Source organism: Triturus cristatus, chromosome 3_2 (assembly GCF_964204655.1).
Source record: "Triturus cristatus chromosome 3_2, aTriCri1.1, whole genome shotgun sequence".
In the NCBI taxonomy this organism is placed as follows: Eukaryota; Metazoa; Chordata; class Amphibia; order Caudata; family Salamandridae; genus Triturus; species Triturus cristatus.
In genome coordinates this window covers 585,608,165-585,629,591 of record NC_140584.1, presented here as the reverse complement: position 1 = coordinate 585,629,591, position 21,427 = coordinate 585,608,165, and the positions used below count along the sequence as shown (strand labels likewise).

Below are 21,427 nucleotides of genomic sequence, written 5' to 3'. Positions count from 1 at the left end.
GCAGATCAGGGGTAACATACCATCGGTCTATCCGGGACCAGCTACTGTGTGGGGCAGAGTAGAAGGAATAACCAGAGGCGGACGGGTGCCTGTGTCGCCAGACATCTGCCATAAGGTGTGCACACAGTGATGCCTGTAGTTCCCTAGTAGAGCAGGGTTTAGTATTGTGTCCTGTGCCAGTGGTGTCTGAGTCCGGTTGTAGAGTGAGGTTATAGTCACCCCCATTATGATAGTCGATTGGCAGGCCAGCAATGAGAGTTGATGTTAGCAAAGAAACCACTGGCATAAACATTTATATAAAGTAAGCGTTGTGCACCTATAGACCCCGCCATCAGTAAGTAGTGACTCTCCGGGTCCTTGATCACAGTCTGTGTTGTAAAAGGTAACGATTTACAGATCAATATACAGACCCCCTGGAATAAGTACTATACCCTGCGAAAAATTGGTTGCTCCCCAAGTGGCCGCAAAGCCATTATCGAGTTTCGGAGCATAATAAGTTTCCAGCCGCAGTCCCACATGTATCTTACGTCTAGTTAAGTAGGCAAGTACCTGCCGTCCCTTGCGCGAATTAGACAACCCATTCCATGTTATACATCGCAGTTCAAGTCCCCCGGGCTGACCCTCCCACCGACACTACCAGAGGCACGATGCTATGCAGCTTAATGTGACATGATGATCGCAATTAGTTAGCCAACCTTTATGTTCCATGGCCTGTGAACAAAAAAACAGAACTAACATTGTCAATCAGACTCCCCATCCTCCTGCCCCCCACCCACATCGGATATCCACCCAACCTATATCCGGTGAATCCCAACATATTTTACCTAAATGGAATAAAGTAACAAAGAAAACCGTCCCAAAACCCATGGTGAATAAGAGATCTCCAAGGGGGAAAAGATCCCTCCACCAAGGGGGGAAAGGGGAGAGCATCTCAGCGTTAAGTTCTGCAAATGCACCTGAGCTTGCATCCGGGCCAACGATTCTCTGAGAATACTATGCGCACCCCAACAGTAAATCCATGCTCACAGCAAACAAAATTCTACTTTCCAGAGGAAGCCGCCCTCTCCGCGGTTTGTGATGCTTCCTAAAGTCAGCTGCCTCCGCCGGTGTATCAAAAATAATAGTTTTGCCGTTGATCTGCACATGGAGGCATGCTGGTTACAACATGGAGTAGCGAATAGTCTTGTTCCGTAGAGTCTTTTTGATGTCTTGGAACTTATGCCGGGCCTCCTGCACCATTAGCGTGAAGTCTGTATAAAGCGAAAGGGTCATTCCTTGATACTGCAGTGTCCACTTCCCTAGCCTTTCTCAAAGCGACATCTCTATCATGATAATTCAGAAATCGCGCAATGATGAGACTAGGGGGAGCGCCAGGAACAGATCTAGGCGCCAGGGATCGATGAGCTTGCTCCACCGCAAACGTAGTGGAGAAACCATCTCTGCCAAAGAGCTCCGACAGTAACCGTTCCACATATGTTTCCATGGGGCCGGTGTTGGTGGTCTTTACTACCCCCTCAATTCGTAGATTGTTTCAAAGCGAGTGTGCTTCAAGATCCTCCGCTTTTGCCTCTGTGGTTTTGAACAGACGCTCTGTATGGTCTAATCGTTTGACCATGTTGGCCTGCAAGTCTTCAGTGTCAGAAATGTGCTTCTCAGCAGCTTCTAGGCACACCTCGTGCTGCTCCAGTCAGCCATGTATAACATCCATTTGCGCACCCAGCTCGGCAAACTGCGCATCAATGGCCTTAAAGCCAGCACGTAGTTCGCCATGATAGCGGTGGTTCCCTTCAGCGTCGTACCACCTTCTCCTGGAGGATCAGCGCGATCAGGGGTGTCATCGTGTGTCGCTTTGTCCCCGCCCTCCCTCCTCGGGGTCTTGGAAGCCTCAAACGTGAGCTGATGCTGTTTAGGGTCACCACAACCCATATTGTTAGTGCGAGTATATACATTTTCCCCAAGTCAGTCAGTTGCAGGAATCACGATACTCAGGAGAGGGGCAACCTCCAACTCCACCACTCCACCTCTCAGAATCTTTAGTTATGGGTTTTAAACCCGCTGGTCACTGCACTGCGTGTGCTCTCCCAATCAGCAGCATGGCCCCACTTATATTGTATGGATACTGCCTCCATTCAGTAGGCTCATGCAGCCAGGGGATCGCATGATTGTTTTCTTCGCCTAGGGGCTGCAACAAGTTTTCAATGTTCCCCAGTGAAGAATGCTGGCAGCCGATCTCGGCCGTACCCCATGCGCTGTGCCCTCCTCATTCAAATGTGCAGTCTGAAACTATGGACAGAGAAGGGAGGGGCTTCCAAAGCCACAGGCTGAACTCCCCGCCTCAATCCAGGCGCTGCCGGTCTCCCGCAGCCATGACTGTGAAGGCTGCAGCTCCCCGGGCTCAATTAACTGTCGCGGCTACTCCTGACTATGGCAGCCCCGCCCTCAGGCTCGCCCGCAAACCCGGACCTCGCGGGGTCTCCGTGGACTGCGTCAGGCTGCCTTCGCGAGGCAGCCGCTCTAGGTGTCTCGGAGTGATTTCACCGCCCCCAGTGCTCTCTCCGCATGCCAGCGAGGTTCAGCACCCTAGCGCTGCTCACCAGGAGTAAATTCGACATGCTTGTGTCACTGGGCAGCTTCGCCGGCGTGGTTGCTCGGGGGCTCCTTGGTCGGGGCTCCTTGGTCAGGCCACCATCTTGGTGCTCGACCAGGCCACGCCCCCGCTTTGTCGTGACATTTAACTGAGTTCCGTTTCTGCTAAACTCAAAAAGCTGCAATGGTGGAAGAAAATCTTTAATTAGAGGGTTTAACAAAGCAGAGGGATTTCTAAAACCAAGAAGAAGCTAAGATACCTGTTGTTGTCCACAAGGTCTTGTTAAAGTTGCTCCCTCTGCTGTGGCCCACAATTTGTTTTATGAAAACCTTCCAGATCGAACCACAATATTGCAGGTATATGCAAGGGAAGCTATTGTGCAAAATTGTTATGGTAAGTAATCTCTTTGTTTAGTAGTCCAACTCTTTCACTAACCTTTGATTTTGCAAGACACAAAGAAGGCTTATTCCCAAAACCTGCAGTTTATTACACTATATACATATTTACATTCCTGAGTTCCTTATAAATAGGTCTTGTATTTTTAACTATTGAGCAACGTGTTCTTTCCTCTTCGAACTGCCCCTTCCTATCTACATTTGTCGTTCGATGTCCCCTGCAAAGGTGAAAATAATAAGCAGGGTTCCTTATCAGCAAAACCCAGTTCCCCCTTTGATTGTGTTATTAGTCCTTTGTCTCCCAGAGTTTGTTACAGCTTGTGCAAATACCTTAAAATTATCCTTTTCCTTTCCTTGTCGTATGCGTCCCTTAAAGGGAATATATCTTTAGCTAGTACTTAATTTCACTGATAACAGGTTCCTCTTCTCTGCTTTCTAGGTGTGCATAATCACCGAGTGATCCGAAGAGGAGCTCTGGAAGTGTTCCAGAGACAAGATACGCTTCAAGCTTCACAAAAGGAAGGGGATCCTCAATTGCCCCAAGTGCAGAATGGAGTGGAGCTGGGAAAAGACGTTGTATTCATACCCACGGTCGATGGAAGCATTACGCCACTTAGCACAGCTGAAGGTGGTGTTCGTGTTTCTTTGCAGGCACTCGAGGGTGGACAAACTCAAGAAGAAATTGAGGCAGATGAAGCATTCCAGAGACACATGCATAAAGTATACTATGACGACACTAACATTGGTAAAAAGTCAATCGGGAAAATGTCCCCCCTCTTAAGGCCGAAGTCTCTGGCAGTGCCAGGAATGACCACTCATGGCGGTCAGAATGATCTAATGGGACCTGTGATGTCCATCTCGCCCCAGGGTACCTACATGTCCAAGATTATACCTAATGCTATCCTGCCACCAATGGTAGATGTTATTGCTTTAACCAGTAACAGTGTGCGTACCCTGAGCCGCTGCAGCTTGGCCACGGCCAGCCCTGCATCTACACGGTCCTCACTGCGTCACTATCACAGCCGGCAAAATTCTTCATCCAGTGAGAACTGGAGCCACTCTCAATCTACAGAAACCATTGTGTCAAACACCTCCACCATCTCCTCACGAAGAGGTTCCACCAGCACACTGCCCAATGAGAAGGGGGAGCTCAACCGTGAGAGCAACTCCCACACGCCTGTTGGTGATGGCAAGAGTCCCCGGCCCTCTGATGACCAGCTCAGTCTTGGTAGTTCAATTGGTTTGAAGATGAATGGCGGTGTGGTCCCCAGCTCCCCAAACTTTCTGACTGTTGTTCACCCCAGTGGCCGATCTTCTCCTGCCTACAGCATTGGCAGTGCAGCTGATGCGTCTGACACCATGAGTATTGCAAGCGACAGGTCCTCTGTACGAAATGTATCTTTGCGAAAGAGCAAAAAGCCACCTGCGCCTCCTCGGAGGACCTATTCACTGCAGCAGCAGAGGGAGATGGGATTACCACCCAAGCCCGAAAGACGGCCCCCTGCCAAAGTGTCGGCATCTGGCGGTGCCAAGGATCCATGGGTGAAACGCTTGGGTAACAGAAGTCCTGGAGGGGAGGATGAGGTATTCACCACATCTCGGTCGGGTGAACCTGTTACTGCCTGGTCTGAAAGCCCGGCCTATTCAGCTGATTCCCCTGCTGTATCCCAAATTTCCCAAAGCCCGGCTTCCACCAGTCCATCTCCTGGGAAAAAAGAAATCTTGCCCGAGCTGCAGCCAATAGCAAGTGACATCTCTGAAATGAAACAGCACTCACCTGAACGGTTTGAGCGAACAACGTCACCCTCTAGTGGCTATTCAAGTCAGAGCGGCACACCCACCCTCTCTATGAAAGGTTTGTTGGGCTACTCCTCTTCTCCACGTCTTCGGAGACCTCAGGTGATCAAGCAGGAGAGAGTTGAATCTGTTCAGTCCAATGCCATTTCCATCTCATCCTCTTCAACGTCCTTATCTTCGGTAACCTCAGACTCAACTCGCTATGAAGCAGCAGCCTCCACATCTTCCGCTTCTGCAAGTGACACTCTGAGCCAGGAATTTGTAATTCCTCCCCACCCAAAAGTTTCAGCTCCTCTCTTTCCTCCACCTTCTAAACCAAAAATTATTGCTCCTGCCCTCTCATTCCCACCTCCGGATCCAACGCTGATCACTGTTGAAGACAAGATGTCTGGTGATGTAAAGACTGGCCACTCAGCTCCTCCCTCTCCCCCGCCATCCTACCATCCTCCACCTCCACCTGCAAGAAAATCTGAATCTGATAGTGATGTATCCCCCTTGGCTCCCTCGAAGGACTCCTCATGGCCGCCGCCACCGCCCCCTCTACCTGATGACCATGACCTGTCGATGGCGGACTTCCCTCCCCCCGAAGAAGAGTATTTTGATGCTCCGCTCCCACCTGTCTCCAGTCTGCAGCTGGAGTCAAATGCCTTAAAAGAGGACCCAACTCTTAATCTGTCCCAGATGGGCACAGTACCAGCCCCGACCCGTATTCCAGGCCCAATAACCCCTTCTTTTTCAGCCAGAGTATCATCTAGGATCCAACAGCAAGGAGGGTCGCAGGTGGTACAGGGGCCTGCTCCTGCAGGCGAGCCCTCACAACCAAAGCTAGCACCTGTGCCTCCATTGCTCATGTCTGGCAATCGCTTTCTTGATAAGTCCACTGTGTTTGTGAATGCAGCACGTGCCGGCTCTGCAGCACCATCAGCTGTTGCTCCAACTTCTGTTGTTGATGCTCCTTTAACACAAAATGTCCCTTCAGCCATTCCATCAGTCGTTCCTCCCTTCCCTGCAACAGCACGTACCACTGAGGCGTTAAACCCTCCTCCAGTGCCTGCACCGCCTCCTGCCTCTACAGCGGTTGCAACTCTCACTGCAACTTCGGCACCCCTGCCTGCTGCCACTGCACCCACACCCATCCCTGCACCCCCACCCATCCCTGCAGCCCCAACACTCAACACCCTTCCTTCAAACTTGAGACCCACACAAAGTCTTAAAAATCCAAGCCCCTTACTTGGAACGGAGGCCAAGAAAAATATCACAAGAAGCAAAAGCATCCAAACACCCAAGGAGGATGCCAACCTACCCATAGTCACGCCCTCACTGCTGCAGATGGTGCGTCTGCGATCAGTGCAGGCAGGTGGGAATCCTCCAGGGGAACCAAAGACTCCGCTAGAGAACCAAAATGGACCAACGGGCACATCTGCCCCCCAGAAGCCTGTCCGCAAATCTCTGTCTCTGCGATCCCCTCCAGCTAACAGTGACTCTGTGCCTTCTAACCCACTGCAGCAAGCTGTCCAGCTCAAGGCCTCCACTTTGTCTTCCAAGGGCCATGCAACATCACCTTCAGCAAAGACAGTAGAAAAGCCAACTGGCCCAACACTGGCACCACCGACTCACACTTTTTCGACATCTGAGTCTAGTGAGATGAAAGATGGACAAACCTCTCCGCTCCGTAAATCCCCAGCCAATACGGCCAGTTTCATCTTTGCCAAGAGCCCAAAGAAAGTTGTTATTGACCCGGTCTCTTCTCCAGAAGCACAAGCTGGGCTACAGAAAAACCTGGTGGCTGAACTGATGTCTTATTCTTTGCCCCGGAACCCTGACACTGTGCAGCAGGGTCAGCTGCTTAATGGCAAACCTGTGCTGCAAAGGAAACCCAGCAAAATCCCGCCACCTGTAGCCAGGAAGCCTTCACAAAGTACGCCAAGGTCGCCTACAAGCCCCCAGGGGTGGGCATCCTCCCCTAGGTCACCTCTGGGTCCTCAACCCTGGACTCAGCCACGGTCACCTGCCAAGGTCCTAGCACCAGGTGGAGGTGGGAGCAGCACAGTGTCTGCACCCCAGGACATTAAAACTTCACATGTATCCAAGGATGAAGTTCACACCGTGTCTTCTGAACCCAAAGAACCAGCCTCCGAAGGTGGCAGTGCTGTGCAACTGGCAGGCCAGGATCCACAGCCACAAGGTGAGTAACTAAGTGTGTTTAGTACTTGTGTAGCTGTAGGTGCATTCATTGCATTATCCCTGTGTCTTTTTAATGCACTCAAGCCCTGACACACTTGGGCTGTAATCAGAGACTGTAGGTACTGAACAGCACTGAAATCCCAGCACACTCAGCTAATCCATTGTACCTCTGCACTAGCAGCGCACAGCCAATACATCTTTCCCGTACTCTACAGCACTTTGACTCTTCCATCTCTGAGAGCTGCATGAACTCTGCCAGCGAGCGTCATGCGTGTCCTGCAGCTCCACCCTGTCACTCCAGCACTGACTGGAAGCTCAGCCCACCCCGCTTTGCCAATGTATCCAGTCTTAATCTGCAACACCGCCTAGTACTGAGAAGCACACAGTTTTGCTACACCCAAGCATAGTTACCATTCAATCCAAGTCTCTTCAGTGCTGACAATTTTATTTTGGCAGGCAGAGGAGCGCCATTCCCTTAAGATCACATTCAGTTGCGCAGGTTAATCACTTGACCACCATAAAGTCTAGCAGGCCACTTTAACCTCTTCAGTGCCCATGACGAGCTGGACTAGTCATGGGCCGCGGTAGCGCTGTGCCCATGACGAGTCCAGCTCGTCATAGACCCCGCCCGCTAGTGCAACGGCCGGCACAGGGCGGGGAAAGGGGCGGGCACTGAAGGGGTTAATAAAAAATAAATAAAAAAAGGTCTGCAAACATAAATTTACAAAAAACTAGAGGCAAACGTCTTGCAAACAAACTTTACCTCATTAATGCAATAAAACTTTGTGGCACTGTTCCACCCCTCATTTTCCCTAATCTACCCCTCCCAAGAGCCTCTACACACCTTAGTCCTTCCCTGTCGCATATTTTCCACTATAGCCCCTGACCAGAGGCATCCCTCACTGGGCTGTATTTGCCCACCCTGTACCAACCCCCTCCATACATAATATAATATTGCCCACTGCCTTTCCCCCGATCAACCAGAAAAAACCCTGCCAAGTAGTTTTCATGTCCCACTTCTACTCCGACTTAGTTAAAAAATAAAAAAAGGTTCAGGTCAGAGTCACTCATCAAATGTCTGTGCCATCATCAGCCTCTGTTCCATTGGATAATATTTGCTCCCTACAAAGGACAAGTGAACCTTTTACCTAAGCAAAGTGTGGCTGCCTAGTACTGTCAGCATGTTTTAGCACACCAATTCCCATCCCAGCACTGGATTTCCTAATTTCTCTATTCATCCTTGTTTCTCAGTTGCATTTCGCTTCCTTGGTCCTCCCCATACTTGTCTTTAAAATAATTCAGTCCACATATTTGTTATTGACCATAGTTCTGCCAAGCGACTCAAATCACTTTTCAAAATTTTCAATAAGACTGTTCTGAAAAGCTGTACTAAAGCACTAGCTCCTAAACGTACCATTACTAAATCAGGCCAGCTTAATTTTCAAAATAATTTTTGGAAAAGGGCAGTAGCTGCCCCCAGACTATCCCACTGTTATCCAACATTGACATATCATCCAAATCAAGTTGTCTGCCAAATGGCCTGGTCTCCACCTGCTTAGCTGCCCAACACACAAACAAAAGCCTTGCAAACCAGACCATGGCAACAGCACCACAAGGTCCTCTCATAACTTGTAGCAAACAAGAACAAAAACACAATGACCTACAGGAAAAAACAAAGGTTAAACTTGCCGGAACTCGAACCTTGTCTAACCAGACGTATCTCTCGCTACACCTTTGGTTTTCACATCCCCAGCCTCCTCAACCTTTTTCCTATCAGACCCAGTCTTCTAACTTCGGTACCTGCCTCATTTCTAAATGAATGCGTCCCAAACTGTCTTCCATTGAACCCCAGCCTTGACAAACCTTGTGCAGAACCAGCAAAGCCTGAAATTCCATCAACGAACTACAGTCTGAATGTCCTTTCCCCAGCTGATCATCCTATTCTTTCTCAACCATATTGTTCTGTGGTGCTCAGCAAAACCTTCTTGGTGCATACCACCCTTCCCTTTCCCCCCATCCCCCCCAACAATTCTAATGTTTGAAACTCCCCAAAATAAATATCAAAGCATGCATTAAGTTATGAAACTAGAAACCTGCTCCAATAGGAAAAACAGCAAACTCTCAGCGAAGATAATATATCTGCAAGCAGGGCAACTGAAATCGGTCTTTATTTATCTCTACCCACTCCTCTCGCGCAACCTGCCAAATCCAATATCCCACCTCCCCAGTCACAGGATTATAAACCCCAAAACACTTACCATAAAACACAATTCCAGCCACTTTTATGGAACTGATAAAGACATTTTGTAGACCGTTTTTACTTGCCTGCTCAGTGCAAGCGCCGAGATACTCCTTTGGGAGTGAGTCGTGCGTGGTATCAAGTACATATAACCTAACGTAAACCTTTTTACATCTGCCCCATAACGAAGCAAACTGTTTCGTCATTTCTCTTTTCCAACTCTCTTGGATACACTCCTCCTTGCTGGCCCACTGCCTAAAAAAAATCCTTCCAATTTGCTTGTCAGCTGTCATTATTTCAGTGCCCTTAATTCTTAGAACTTGCGGCTTCCTGGGCTTTGCGCACTCTGTTCATGGCGCCAGCTCATGGAATTTCTGCCACTGTGAACAAGCGGATGCATCCACAATGTTATCCTCTCCAGGAATATGTCTTGCCTGAAATAAAATGTTAAACTTTTGGCAGTCTAGAATGAAAACCCCAATGGCTTCAGTCCCTTTTTATACTTCGGTGTCACAGTGTTCACCAATGCAGCCACAGCGTTATCCGTGTTAAAAGAAACATTCTTATTTGCAAACAGCTTCCCCCTCAAAACCATGGCAACTACCAATGGAAATAAAAATGCTAAGAAGGCGGTTCTGTGTCGTGCCAAGGCTGAGCGCATCCCTGTCATCCCCAAATAAGCCAGAACCTAAGCAACCTGCAGCATCTGAAAAACGTTTTGCTTGCTACAAACCTTCATCATGTATCAACAATGTTATCACTGCATTGAATGCCTGCAAAAACGTGATCCAAATTCATAGGTCGTCCCTGAAACCTGCGTTTAAGCACACCCTGTGGTGCGGAATAACTGCCCCTGACACTAAAACATAAATACCTGCAAAATGCCCTCCTTGCTTAGGCCAGTCTGCATCAAGGCCAAGGTGTCGTAGTAAAGCCTGCACCTTGTTCAGTTCCATTTTATTAACTCTTAACCGCCGTCTCCATTAACTGTAACAACTTCTGAACTTTCTCCTGTGGCTACTTGGCCTCCATGTTGCAAGTGTCCAACTCCGTTCTAAGAAAAGTTAAATCTGTCCCTGACCCCTCCGTCTTGCCAGGCCTCGTGGCACTCCTTGATCCTCTCCACAACCACAGAGCCCTTGTCCTCCACAAACAAACAAATCACCTAACTGTAAAAAGCCATTTCAAGAAAAGAACTAAAGAACTCAAAAAGTGAGCAAAAACGGATCACCTCTTAGGTAACGTGCTATCCACAAAAATCCTGCAGTTACACTGCAAGGCTAACAATAAAAAAAATCTGGATGAATCAGTAGTTATCTAAAAGCTGTCTTCATATTGGCTGTGACGACTTTGCATCTGTACCACAACTCCTCACCAGAGTACACCATCATTCACGGATTTATTTATTTTACTTTAAACCTTTTCTATAGCGCGAACATGACCACCGAGTGTATCAGAGCGCTTTACAGTTTATAAATGAAGAAAGGAAACAAGGGGTAAAAAACAGAACAACCAAACGAAATACAATGTTAAAAGTCTCGTAGAGCTGGGCGCCCTAGGTAGCATTTTAAAGCTAGGAATCAAAGGCAAAACTTTTGTTCATCCATATCGTTTTAACTTCCTTGAAAAAGGCAGTAGAGGGTTTCAGTCTATGTATCGAACAAAGCCACAGGGGGTATCATAGCTCTGTACAGTATAACAGTTGCGAACAGAATAAGCGAGGTCACAGAGGACCAACAGATCCACAAAACAGTCTTCAAAGTCTCAAACCAGCTAGGGTGTCCGCTAGCGCCTTGGAAGCTTCATTTCTATGGCACAAATATCTTCATCAGTTTCACTTTAACTTTCTTTTTGAAAAGGGCAATAGAGGGATTCAACCTGACTTCAGTTGGTAAGGAGTTTCATATCCTCGGGGCGATACCCCAGAAGGCTCGATTGTAGTTTTTTTTTTTCAATTGAATTTTTGTGGTTTAAGCAGTAATGTGCTGGTACTTCTAGAGGATCTCGATCCACCCGAGAGCTCCAGTTTTTGAGCGCGGTACATTGGGGTGTTGAAATGAATGGCTTTATGTGCCATGCATGCAATTTTTGTTGTTGTATCCTAGCTTCATATGGGAGCCAATTCAGGGATATCTGCTCTGGCGTGATATGGTTGTTTCTTTTAGTGCCTGGTATGAGCCTTGCAGCAGAATTGAGGGCAGCCCTAAGAGGAGCCGTCTTCGAACTAGGAAGGCCGCAAAGGGTTGCGCTACCATAATCCAGCTTAGAGATCACTAGGGCTTGCACCGCATCCTGTAAGTCATGTGAAGGGAGGAAAGGTTTTATTTTCCTTAAGATGCTGAGTTTGAAGTTCGCTCCATTGGTGAGGGTACTAATGTGCTACTGTATGTTCATACTCTTGTCTAGCATTATTCCCAATGAGCTTGAGGAATCAATGATGTGTGGGGTGCAATTAAGAGCTGTTAGTTGATTGATCCAAACTTAGATGACTAGAGACTGCTTCGGTGGTGTGATTGAGGAATTCAGTTTTAAGAGCGTTTAGCTTCAGGTGGTTACGTGTCAACGAGCTTTGTGTTTTCAGTAAGACTGAGTTGAGAGACATGATGTCCTCAGGGGAGGCGACCTTCAGGTAAAGTTGGGTATCATCTGCGTACATGTGATAGTGAATGCTGGATGATTTCAGAATTTCTGTTAAAGGCTCCATGAACAGGTTGAAGAGAGTGGGTGAGAGCGCTTGTCCCTGTGGAACCCCCAGAGTGACCGCTGAAGGAGTGAGACGGGTTCACTTTAAAGCTTTGGATTGTATTGTGGAGAAATGAAGAGAACCAGTTTAGTATAGGCCCAAAAAGCCCCATCCTATGCTCCAAGAGGTCAATTAGGTTGTCATGCTTTACAGTATCATACACTGACGAACGGTCGAGGAGGATCAGTTGTCAATATTCACTTTGATCTAGCAATCTTAGCGTATCATCTGCTTTGTGAGTGAGAGAGGATTCTGCGCTATGACCCGAGCGGAAACAGGATTAAAATTGGTCCAAGGGTTGAAATTGTATATTTTATGGCAAATCTGCCCCACAGTGAAGCGCAGTCAAGTAATTAACCGAAGTACCCTCTGGTAGATGATGTATCAGCTTAAACTCTACCTGTTGCTTTTTTGTACTATACCGAAGTAGTAAATAGTCATATTCTGAACGGCCAATTTAAAAGAAAAAAAGAAAAGGATCCAACATTTTTTCTGTTTCTCTATACCCAGCTTTTGACAAATTACTTCAGTATTATCTTTGACCAACTTCAAATTCTTGGCACTCCACCTTAAACTCGGACCTTGATAGCACAACTGAATACCTTCCTTGAAACCCAAAACCAGTTTTGCTGCCTCAAGTAGTTCAAAATGTAACTAGTAATAACGTTTTTCAACATTAACTGGAAAAGACCCCTTTTTCGCAACAGGGTGATACCCCTACTCCTGTTTCATTGACTTTAGGCTCTAAAAGGCAGCTGCCCCAGGCAGTACACCACTGGATGCTTTTCCCCACCCTGCATTTTAAACAATAATGTCTTAATTGCATTGCACCCAGGTAAAATTTCCCCTATTATTTGCCCAGCAGGTGCCATTCCGTAGTAACTGCCTTCTCTTCCCAAAACTGCCCACCCCAAACGTTGTGGGGCGTCCTTGACAAGGTTTGTATTCTTAGTAAATCGCTGGCAGTATCAACCAATGGCACTGGCCTTTGTCGGTGCCGTCGACTGGTGTACAACCTCTTCTCCACCACCCTCCAGTTTTTATCCGGCTTCACCACCGTTCCTGCCCCCAAACTCCTCCTCATACAGCCAGGCAACACCACCATAATATGTTTGTTTTTCCCTTACAATATCCATGTGCTTAAATAATATTACACATCTCTCCAGATTACAGTACACACTTGCATATATTAAAAAGACCAAACTCCAATTTCCCACCATCCTCCTTGGCAATTACCATTCTTCCTCTTTGGGCCTTTCTTTGCCTGTATTCCTTAATGTAACAATTTAAATACAGTGACAAATTCGCCCTTTCAAATATTTTCTTATGTTGCTTGTAGCAAGTGAGCACCCAGAGATATAGTAATTTTTCACTTGCTGTGCTTGTCACCAACGTCTCCGTCTGCTCCTTTTTATATTTCCCATTTATCACATTCTAAACTCATTCTCCCCTCACTTTCTGTAGCCTCTTTGCCATCACTGTGTGACTGACTTACCTTGCCTTACATCTTCCTTGTCTTTTTACTCTTCCGACCTGGAGCATCCTCCTCACCTTTGTCATCCACCAATACATCGCTCACCCTGATAGAGACCTACCTAAAAGCTAGCTTGCATTGCTCTTGTCTCACTACTTTAGCCTAGGGGCTCACCATTTTCCCATACCTGGTCTGACCGTGCATCCTTCAGTGTACTGTGCCCACTTCTTGTTTGCTTTCACTATTGTTTCCTGCTCTTTCTGCAGCTTGCCAAAAACCTGCAAATTGCCAACAATTCTTCTGATAGCACTTTTTATACTTTGCAACCACCTCAGACAGTGCTTTCAAATTCAGGCTACCCAACACTCATCCTCTTTCACTTTCTCACCATCCTCTCATACACATCTTTCTCATAATCTAACTTCTCAGCAAACTGCATGTCATCCACAATTCCCGCACATTAAATTTCTGAACTTGGGCTGGTGACTTTATCGCCTAAGCCACTATTGTGCAGCAGCTGAGTTTTCTTTGTTGCTTTTGCCGCCAGCGAGGCTGGCCTGCACCTTGATATCCTTTGGACTGGGGTCCACAAGCATTCCCAGACTTGACTGGTGTTTAGATACCATCTCCAACCTCTGTTGCTGGAATTGCAGGGGCACTTCTGTTGCAGCGGCTCAACCTTGACAACACGCCTGACCCAGAGAAACCACCTGCTGCCCTAGGTTGTGCTAAACTTGAAAATTCCTGCCACTTGCCTCAACCCAAACCCACCTGTTTTTTCCTATCCCTACTCTACTGTTTGCAGTCCTGCTTACAGCACATTCATACAGTCCTGATGCACTAATTTTTGCTTTTCTAAAACTCCCATCAGTGCCCTTTCTTGTAGCTCCTTATTAAATTCCCAATTTTCTAATACCCATCGATTTGTACTTTTTCAACATATGGCTTATTGCCCTTTAAAATGACAGCTCTGTTACTTTTCTGTGGCATATAGCTTTTTGCACTTTTTTCGCTCTGTTTACATGTTTAGCTTTTTCCCCATCTGGGGGAGACGGTGCCAAAGACCTTGCTGGCGCTATGTCCCCTTCCTCAACAACCAAGTAAAATATGATCTACTTGGACACAGCAGTGTCAATGGCACCACCATCTTGGGTGCCACCTATAGCCTTTCTTCTAAAGTGTGCCTACAACTGGATACTGTTGACTACACTTGCACTCCCACTTGCTGCACCCCATCACTGTGGCTTTATTACTCTGCCATGCCTTAACACAACCAGTTTCCCCACCTTCCTGTTCCCCACTCTTATCTGCTCTGATGGACAAACCTTATCACTGTGAAGCCCCAGTCTCAAAGAAAAAATCTGCTTCTGGCTGCCTCACCGGTAAGGCTTTCCCCTAACTCTGCGCACTACACTTATTTTGCTACAGTGATGTCCGTGTTGCCCCTCTGGAAACCTCTGATGCCTTAACCCTTTTTTCTCCATGCCCCTGCTCGATCTACCTCTTTGTGGTAAACAAACACGCACTGCTGTGGAACCCCCTCCCCCTCAACTCACACAGGCCTGTTCTGAAATCTTTTGCAGTAAAAGGTCATCCCAACTCTCGTTTTGAAGAACTTTCAGGGCGCAAACTACTCTTTTGCCACTGGCCATCCAAACCCAGTAACCCAAGCTAGCCTCAACTGAACCTACCCCAAATTCACTAACCTACTTGCAAACACTAGCATCTCTAACAGCCTCTATTTGTGATTGCCGCCGAAGATGCCATCACACACCCTTGGTTCTGACTAAAACTCACAGCTAGCCCCTCTCCACCTGAAACTAGCCATTAGCAAATCCCCTGGGTCGAGTGGCACCAACTTGAAATGCCAGGAATTGAATGGGTGGTTCACTGTGCTGACAAATCAGGTGTGCCCTCTCTACTCCCGGGCTGCCATTTTCTTTCCATAGAGTATGCTTAGGAATTTTCGCATAGGTTGCCCTGAAGATTCTAATATGTAAGAGTAACCAAGTACAAGTTACTGTAATCAATATGACCCCTTTAGTCCTGCAAACATATGACCAACCCGCCAAAGTCTTTTCTCCATCCTGGACCTAACATACTTGCACACAGGATGGAAGGTACCCCTTGAGAAATACTTTGTGGTCTGGGAGAAAGGGGAATAAAGCAAAAATAATATAGAAAAAACCTCCCACTCGACCAACTAATGTTTTAACACTGGCTAAGATGAGCTCACACGGGCTGTCCCTTGTAATGAGGTTATTAAATGCACATTCAAAGCATGACTTTAAGTGTAGTATGACTCATTTTATTTTGATTTGTTATATTTTAATTATACCACTTGTAAACCTTTTTAGCATAGATATTTTCTTCAAAATGCAAGTCATGAACTAATTGTGTTACAGTATAGAGTGCAAATCATACTAAATTCAGCAAAAAGACCAGTATAAATACAATAAACACAAAAAAGAACCAAAATAATACAATATTCAACATACAGTTAATCAAAAGGTGTATAAACCCCTTACGAAAATCAGTTATACAGCCTCACATACAGTCACCACATCACAAACATACTCATACACACATCTCATGCATAATGTTCCAGCTAGCAAGGCTTGCACTAAGTAACTCTTGGCGACGATCCTTCATTTGTGTTCCAAGGTTCTGCAGCCAGCTGGAAAATAGATCAGGCCGACGCACGTTTCAGTGGATTATTGAACTTGTGTCCACCTTCCTCAGGACCGCTTAATTTCTTTATTTAAAACAGCGGAGGCAATATAAAAATACAAAGGGATCATAATCAAATGTGTACCCTCACAGAGTATATTTTTAATAATTTCTGATAACCGCTACTTCAAGAGACAGACTAGTCTAGGTTAGAAAGAATAGTAAAGACCTAAGAAAATACAAAGCATGACAACATCTTGTGAAGAAATAAAAAGAATTTGAGAAAGAAGAGCCTTTTTGAAGATGCACGACAGCGTTGTGTTATTAAAGAGGACACTTGTCATTTACTCAGTCAGTGCACCATGTCTGTGTTTACATGAGAACACCTTATATCCCACTTGGTGAGCTATTCTATAGTAGCATGTGTACATGTTAATGTAACTAACCAGCACAATTCAATCCGGTCGGTTGCGTATAGTCCGTGTCAAGGCTAGAGGTCCACAAAAGGTGCCTCTGTAAGAATATTCAATCTGAGCGTTTAATATACGCCTGACTCCTCAGAAATCTGCTGTGGCAAATAAGAATAAAATCACTCATTTGTCCCACTGTTGAGACCATCTGTTATGCTAATTAGTTTAAAACTCATGGTCTGTTTTATACCTTCAAAGTGTTCCAAGGCTCTTATGGAGGAAAGACTTCCTTTATTGTAAAATTAGCTCTCTCTCATGATGCAGAGCTGCTCATAAAGTGTATAGTTTCCATATAAAAATAAATGTAATCCGTTCCTTAACGTCTGTATGGAGCAAGAGATTCTAATAAAACAGGTCCATGAAAAACGGCAAACGACAAACTTGCATAACGAGCTGTTAACTAAACAGAGGAACACATCTAAAGTATGCCTGCGTGTCTTATTGACGTGATATTAATATTATTCTAGTAAGCTGATGCTAAGAGAAAGAGACCTAACGAGCTGCTAACTAAACAGAGGAACACGTCTAAAGTATGCCTGCGTCTCTTATTGACGTGATATTAATGTTACTCTGGTGAGCTGATGCTGAGGGAAAGAGACCAACCTAGAATAGGGGTCCAAGAGGACCCTCCTTGATGAACAGGGCTATGTTGTAAATTAAGAGCATAGCTGGACTAACGAGGACATAGAAGAGTACAAATACCTGGAGTTACATCTTCTCTTCCTCGTCATACGCTGTGTGTGTTGAATCTCAAACACTCGAGGTTGTGAGAGACCGGACGCCACAGCGCGCGATACTTCATATGCTCGTGAGACTCACGTGTGATGTCTACGTCGATTGCGTGTAGCTCCACAATCCTGGTTATCGTCAGCTGCAACTTTGTCTGCCTTCTAATATGTGTCAGGACACCAAACCGAAGCATGGTTGAAAATATATATATTATTCCTAACATACTTGCAGTCACAGGCAGAAAAAATAGAGTGAACTGAAGAAGGCAGAGTGGTAAAATTGAGAACCCATAAGTTATGCATCGACTCTTTAACTGTTCTGTTAGCAGTTGAATATCTGTGACTGAATGGGCTAATAGACTAATAGTCCCGAAACTACAATTGTAAACAATTCATATTTATTATTTTGCTGTGACTCCACCCATACTGCATGTACATGTCACTCTGTGTACTCCATTTCCAAGCAGCAGCACCTTTGCTATTCTCACCCAGTGACTCCCACCCATTTCTGCCAAAATACACTCTCCAACATGTCTTCAGGTTACCTACGGCTCTCTCCGGTGACCCCCAGCCCCTTTTTTCTGAGGCTTGCATTTCCCTCTACTTATCCTTTATTGGATCTTTCATAGATTCACATGCTTGAATCATTCCCCATTGTCGAAGTGAGAGTGCCACAGTACCATAGGAAAGCGGTATGTAATAGTATTATAAGCTATAATGGCAATAGAAGGTTAGTTTAATAGCCTAACTATGTCCTTTTTAAAAAAAGAACCAAACTTGAACTATGACCAATCATGGGTATTGGATCTGGTGACCTACGGCCTTACACTTGGGTTCATACAAACCCTGCCAAATCACCCTCGAAGGGGTTCACTCTCCCAGTCTTCACTTATTAGGAGGAGAGGCCCTCCTCATACACGCCAAGGGCGCAATAGAGCGAGTACCCTTTAATAAAAGAAACAATGGTTTCTACTCTCGTTTCTTCCTTGTCAAGAAGAAATTAGGATTAGGATAAGATAATGCAGAATATATGCATACACTATCAGACCCCCCCCCCTCCCTCCCCCCCCCCCCCCCCCCCCCCCCGATTCCCCATGATCCCGGGGTTCTCAGCTAGATGAAATTGGAGAGATGTTGCTTGATCCGAATAGCCCCTAGTGGCCCCAGCAGTATTGGTTTACTGAGCTCTTCCTGCTGTCTGAGTCCTAGCCAGGTTATTTGCGGACAAAACCAACACTCCTGACAATGAACCAGTGCCAGGTTCTGCACCTGTATCCATGTTCTCTCCAATTATATGCATGGCTCCTGAATTCCATTAATTCCCCAGGACTGCAGGGATATTCTACAGAGCGCAAAAGAAGAATTAGCCAATAGATCCTCCAGACTAAAGTGGGAAAGATTATGTTTATGGTATCAACAACACTATTTACACCCATTAGAATCGCCATTGGAACAGATCCTATGCATGGCTTCTGAATTCCATGAATTCCCCAGGACTGCAGGGATGTTCTACAGAGCGCAAAAGCAGAATTACCCAATAGATCCTCCAGACTAAAGTGGGAAAGATTCTGTTAATGGTGTCAACAACACTGTTCCAGAGGTTAGAAGCACCTCTGGAACAGATCCTACTGTATCTTTTCTCACTCGCCCGTTCAGCTCTGGTGCATGCATCCGTGAGGGTACATCTTGCAGCAATATCCAGATATAGGCGTTCTTCTCAAGTTCCATTTGAGATGCTTCACCAAGATTATAAAACAATTTATGGAAGGACCACGAGTGTTCCCACTGGTAAGACCTCCGCCACCAGAGTGGCACCTTAACATTGTCCTTTCCCAACTCATCAAACCACCTTTTGAACCTATTCATAAGTCAGATCAAGGAGAGTGGTTACCTTCCAGGTAAGGAATTTGAGGTCTAACATCCACAAGATGGGTGAGTGAGATTCAGGCATTAACAATCCAAGAGACTTTTCTCTTGAATAACAATTCTTCGAACTAACCCAAAGTTTATACTTTAGTGCCCACACAATTTCATTTTAATGAACCAGTTATTCTTCGAACCTTTATTCCTACTTCGACTACTCCAGCAGAGCAGTCTCTCCACACCTTGGACATAAAGAGATGTCTTAAATTTTACTTACAATGTACCGAATAGTTTTGCAAGTCCCAACAGCTCTTCGTTGCATATGGTCAAGCTCGACAGGGCAAACGAGTTCCTAAAGCAACAATTGCAAGATGGATCTCCATCACTATTCAATTTTGCCATTCCAGAGCGGGCAAACTACTTTCATCTACTGCAAAGGCGCGCTCTACAAGAGCAGTCTCCACTTCTGCTGCTTTGTTTGCTTGAGTTCCTTTAGATAAGAATTGTAATGCGGCAATATCTAAGAGCGTTTACACTTTCACAGAGCACTATTGCCTTGATTCGGCACATCACAGTGGTGCAGCAGTCGGACAGGCAGTGCTATGACATCTGTTTCAATGAGGTAAGCCTCTTTGACTTTTGATGCTTACTTATTATATATTATATTTGCATTGCACTACGTTACTAAGATAAAGTATTAATGTTACTCTTACTATGCTATACGCTCATTTATACTCCTGCCCTTCATCCGCAAAGGTTGAAATGACATTACCTAAAGCTTAGACTGCTTGTTATTCTGATTCAGGCATGTGACTAAATTAAAGATCCATACTGGAGAAGAAAATGAGTTATTCACCTGTAACTTCAGTTATCTAGTAATGGTATCTTTCATTGATTCACATGTAATGCACCCTCCTCCCCTTAGAGGCTCCCCCTTTAGATTGAGTTATTGGAGTCTTCACTGGTGCTCGAAAATCTGAGGAACTGAGCCTCTGTTGAGAATGTTCCAGAGGGTGCTGTCGCCTGATAGGTCATAGTTTGTTTGTTTCTTTTTTTTAAAAAAAGGACATAGGCTATTAAACTAACCTTTTATAGCCTATAATACTATTACATATTGCTTTCCTATGGTACTGTGGGACTCCCACTGCGACGGGAAATGATTCAAACATGTGAATCTATGAAATCTATAAATACTGGATAACTGAAGTTACAGGTAAGTAACTCGTTTTCTTCCTGTGGAGCACATAACTGTTGCTGTGTGATGCCTCTTTGCAGTTAATAATCTGCTAACATGGCCGGTCTTTGCTTTTCTCTCTCCCCCAGAAGAGACTGGAAGCTCAGCGCCTTGAGACGCCACAAGCATCCGTTGAACAAGCATCAGGAATGAACTCTGTCTGGGGCTGAGTAGCCTCACCACAAAGCACAGAATGGGAGACTCTTTAATTTAATGCAAGGAAGATGCAGATGCCTTAACCAGAAGTGGCCTTGATATTTATGCAACGGTGTGGGGGTTTCACTTTCGAACTGCAGCTTTCGTTTCGCATTTTTATTGTTAATTAAAAGAGGAAAATGTTAGAAAACACACTGGACTAAAACAGAGGGATGGTGGTGCACAAGTGGCCTGTAGTTTGTTGAAACAACTTTTTTTCATACAGGACTGGGTGGGGTGACCCTGGCTGGCAAACCGCCTGCAGTGGCGTCTGTGGATTCCCCTCTGCTTCATACTAAAGGTGCAGCAGACTCGGCTGGGTTGCTTAGGGCTGATGACTCCTTTTATTTTTTGCCTTTTATCAGTTTACTTTTGTTTATTTTAAAATGTTTGGGAGAATAGGCTCTGTAATCATGCACCCCAAAAAAATCTGAAATGAAAGCACTTTTAAAGAAATCTGCCTTTGCCTTTCTCCTCAGAATAAAGTCCTGTGCTCTGCTTCTGGGAGGAGGGGAGAGGGTGGGTGTGGTTACAGGACTGAGCGCGCTTCTCCTCGGGTGGGATTGCAGACTCACTCTACTCCTTAAGGCAGGATTGGTCACATTTTGCTCCTCAGAGGGGCACTCAGGATAATCCTTCAAACAGTCAGTTCACAAAATGGAGCACAAGCTGACCAAGTAAAAATGCTTGTGAAATGTTTAAAATGGAAAAAAAGCTATTAATTGGTTACACTCTAGATCATGCCAGAGTGTGTATAAGACAAACATGTGAAGGTAATGTATTCCAAGGTTTTTCATCCTGTAGGAAAATACGATAAATCTAGACTGTGCACAATAAGCGACCAAGAG

At 45.7% G+C, this 21,427-nt stretch overlaps 1 protein-coding gene across 3 annotated transcripts in view; it reads left to right on the top strand.

The window, feature by feature from the left end:
• Positions 1-21,035, top strand: part of NHSL3 (NHS like 3) — a 353,065-nt gene extending 332,030 nt beyond the window's left edge. For all 3 annotated transcript variants that reach the window (XM_085648381.1, XM_085648382.1, XM_085648383.1), the window contains exons 6-7: positions 3,422-6,964; positions 20,474-21,035. In XM_085648381.1, coding sequence (XP_085504507.1) covers positions 3,422-6,964; positions 20,474-20,499 — 3,569 coding nt within the window. In that variant the 3' untranslated portion in view covers positions 20,500-21,035. The remainder of the gene's footprint in view (positions 1-3,421; positions 6,965-20,473) is intronic.
• The last annotated feature ends 392 nt before the right edge of the window (positions 21,036-21,427 follow it).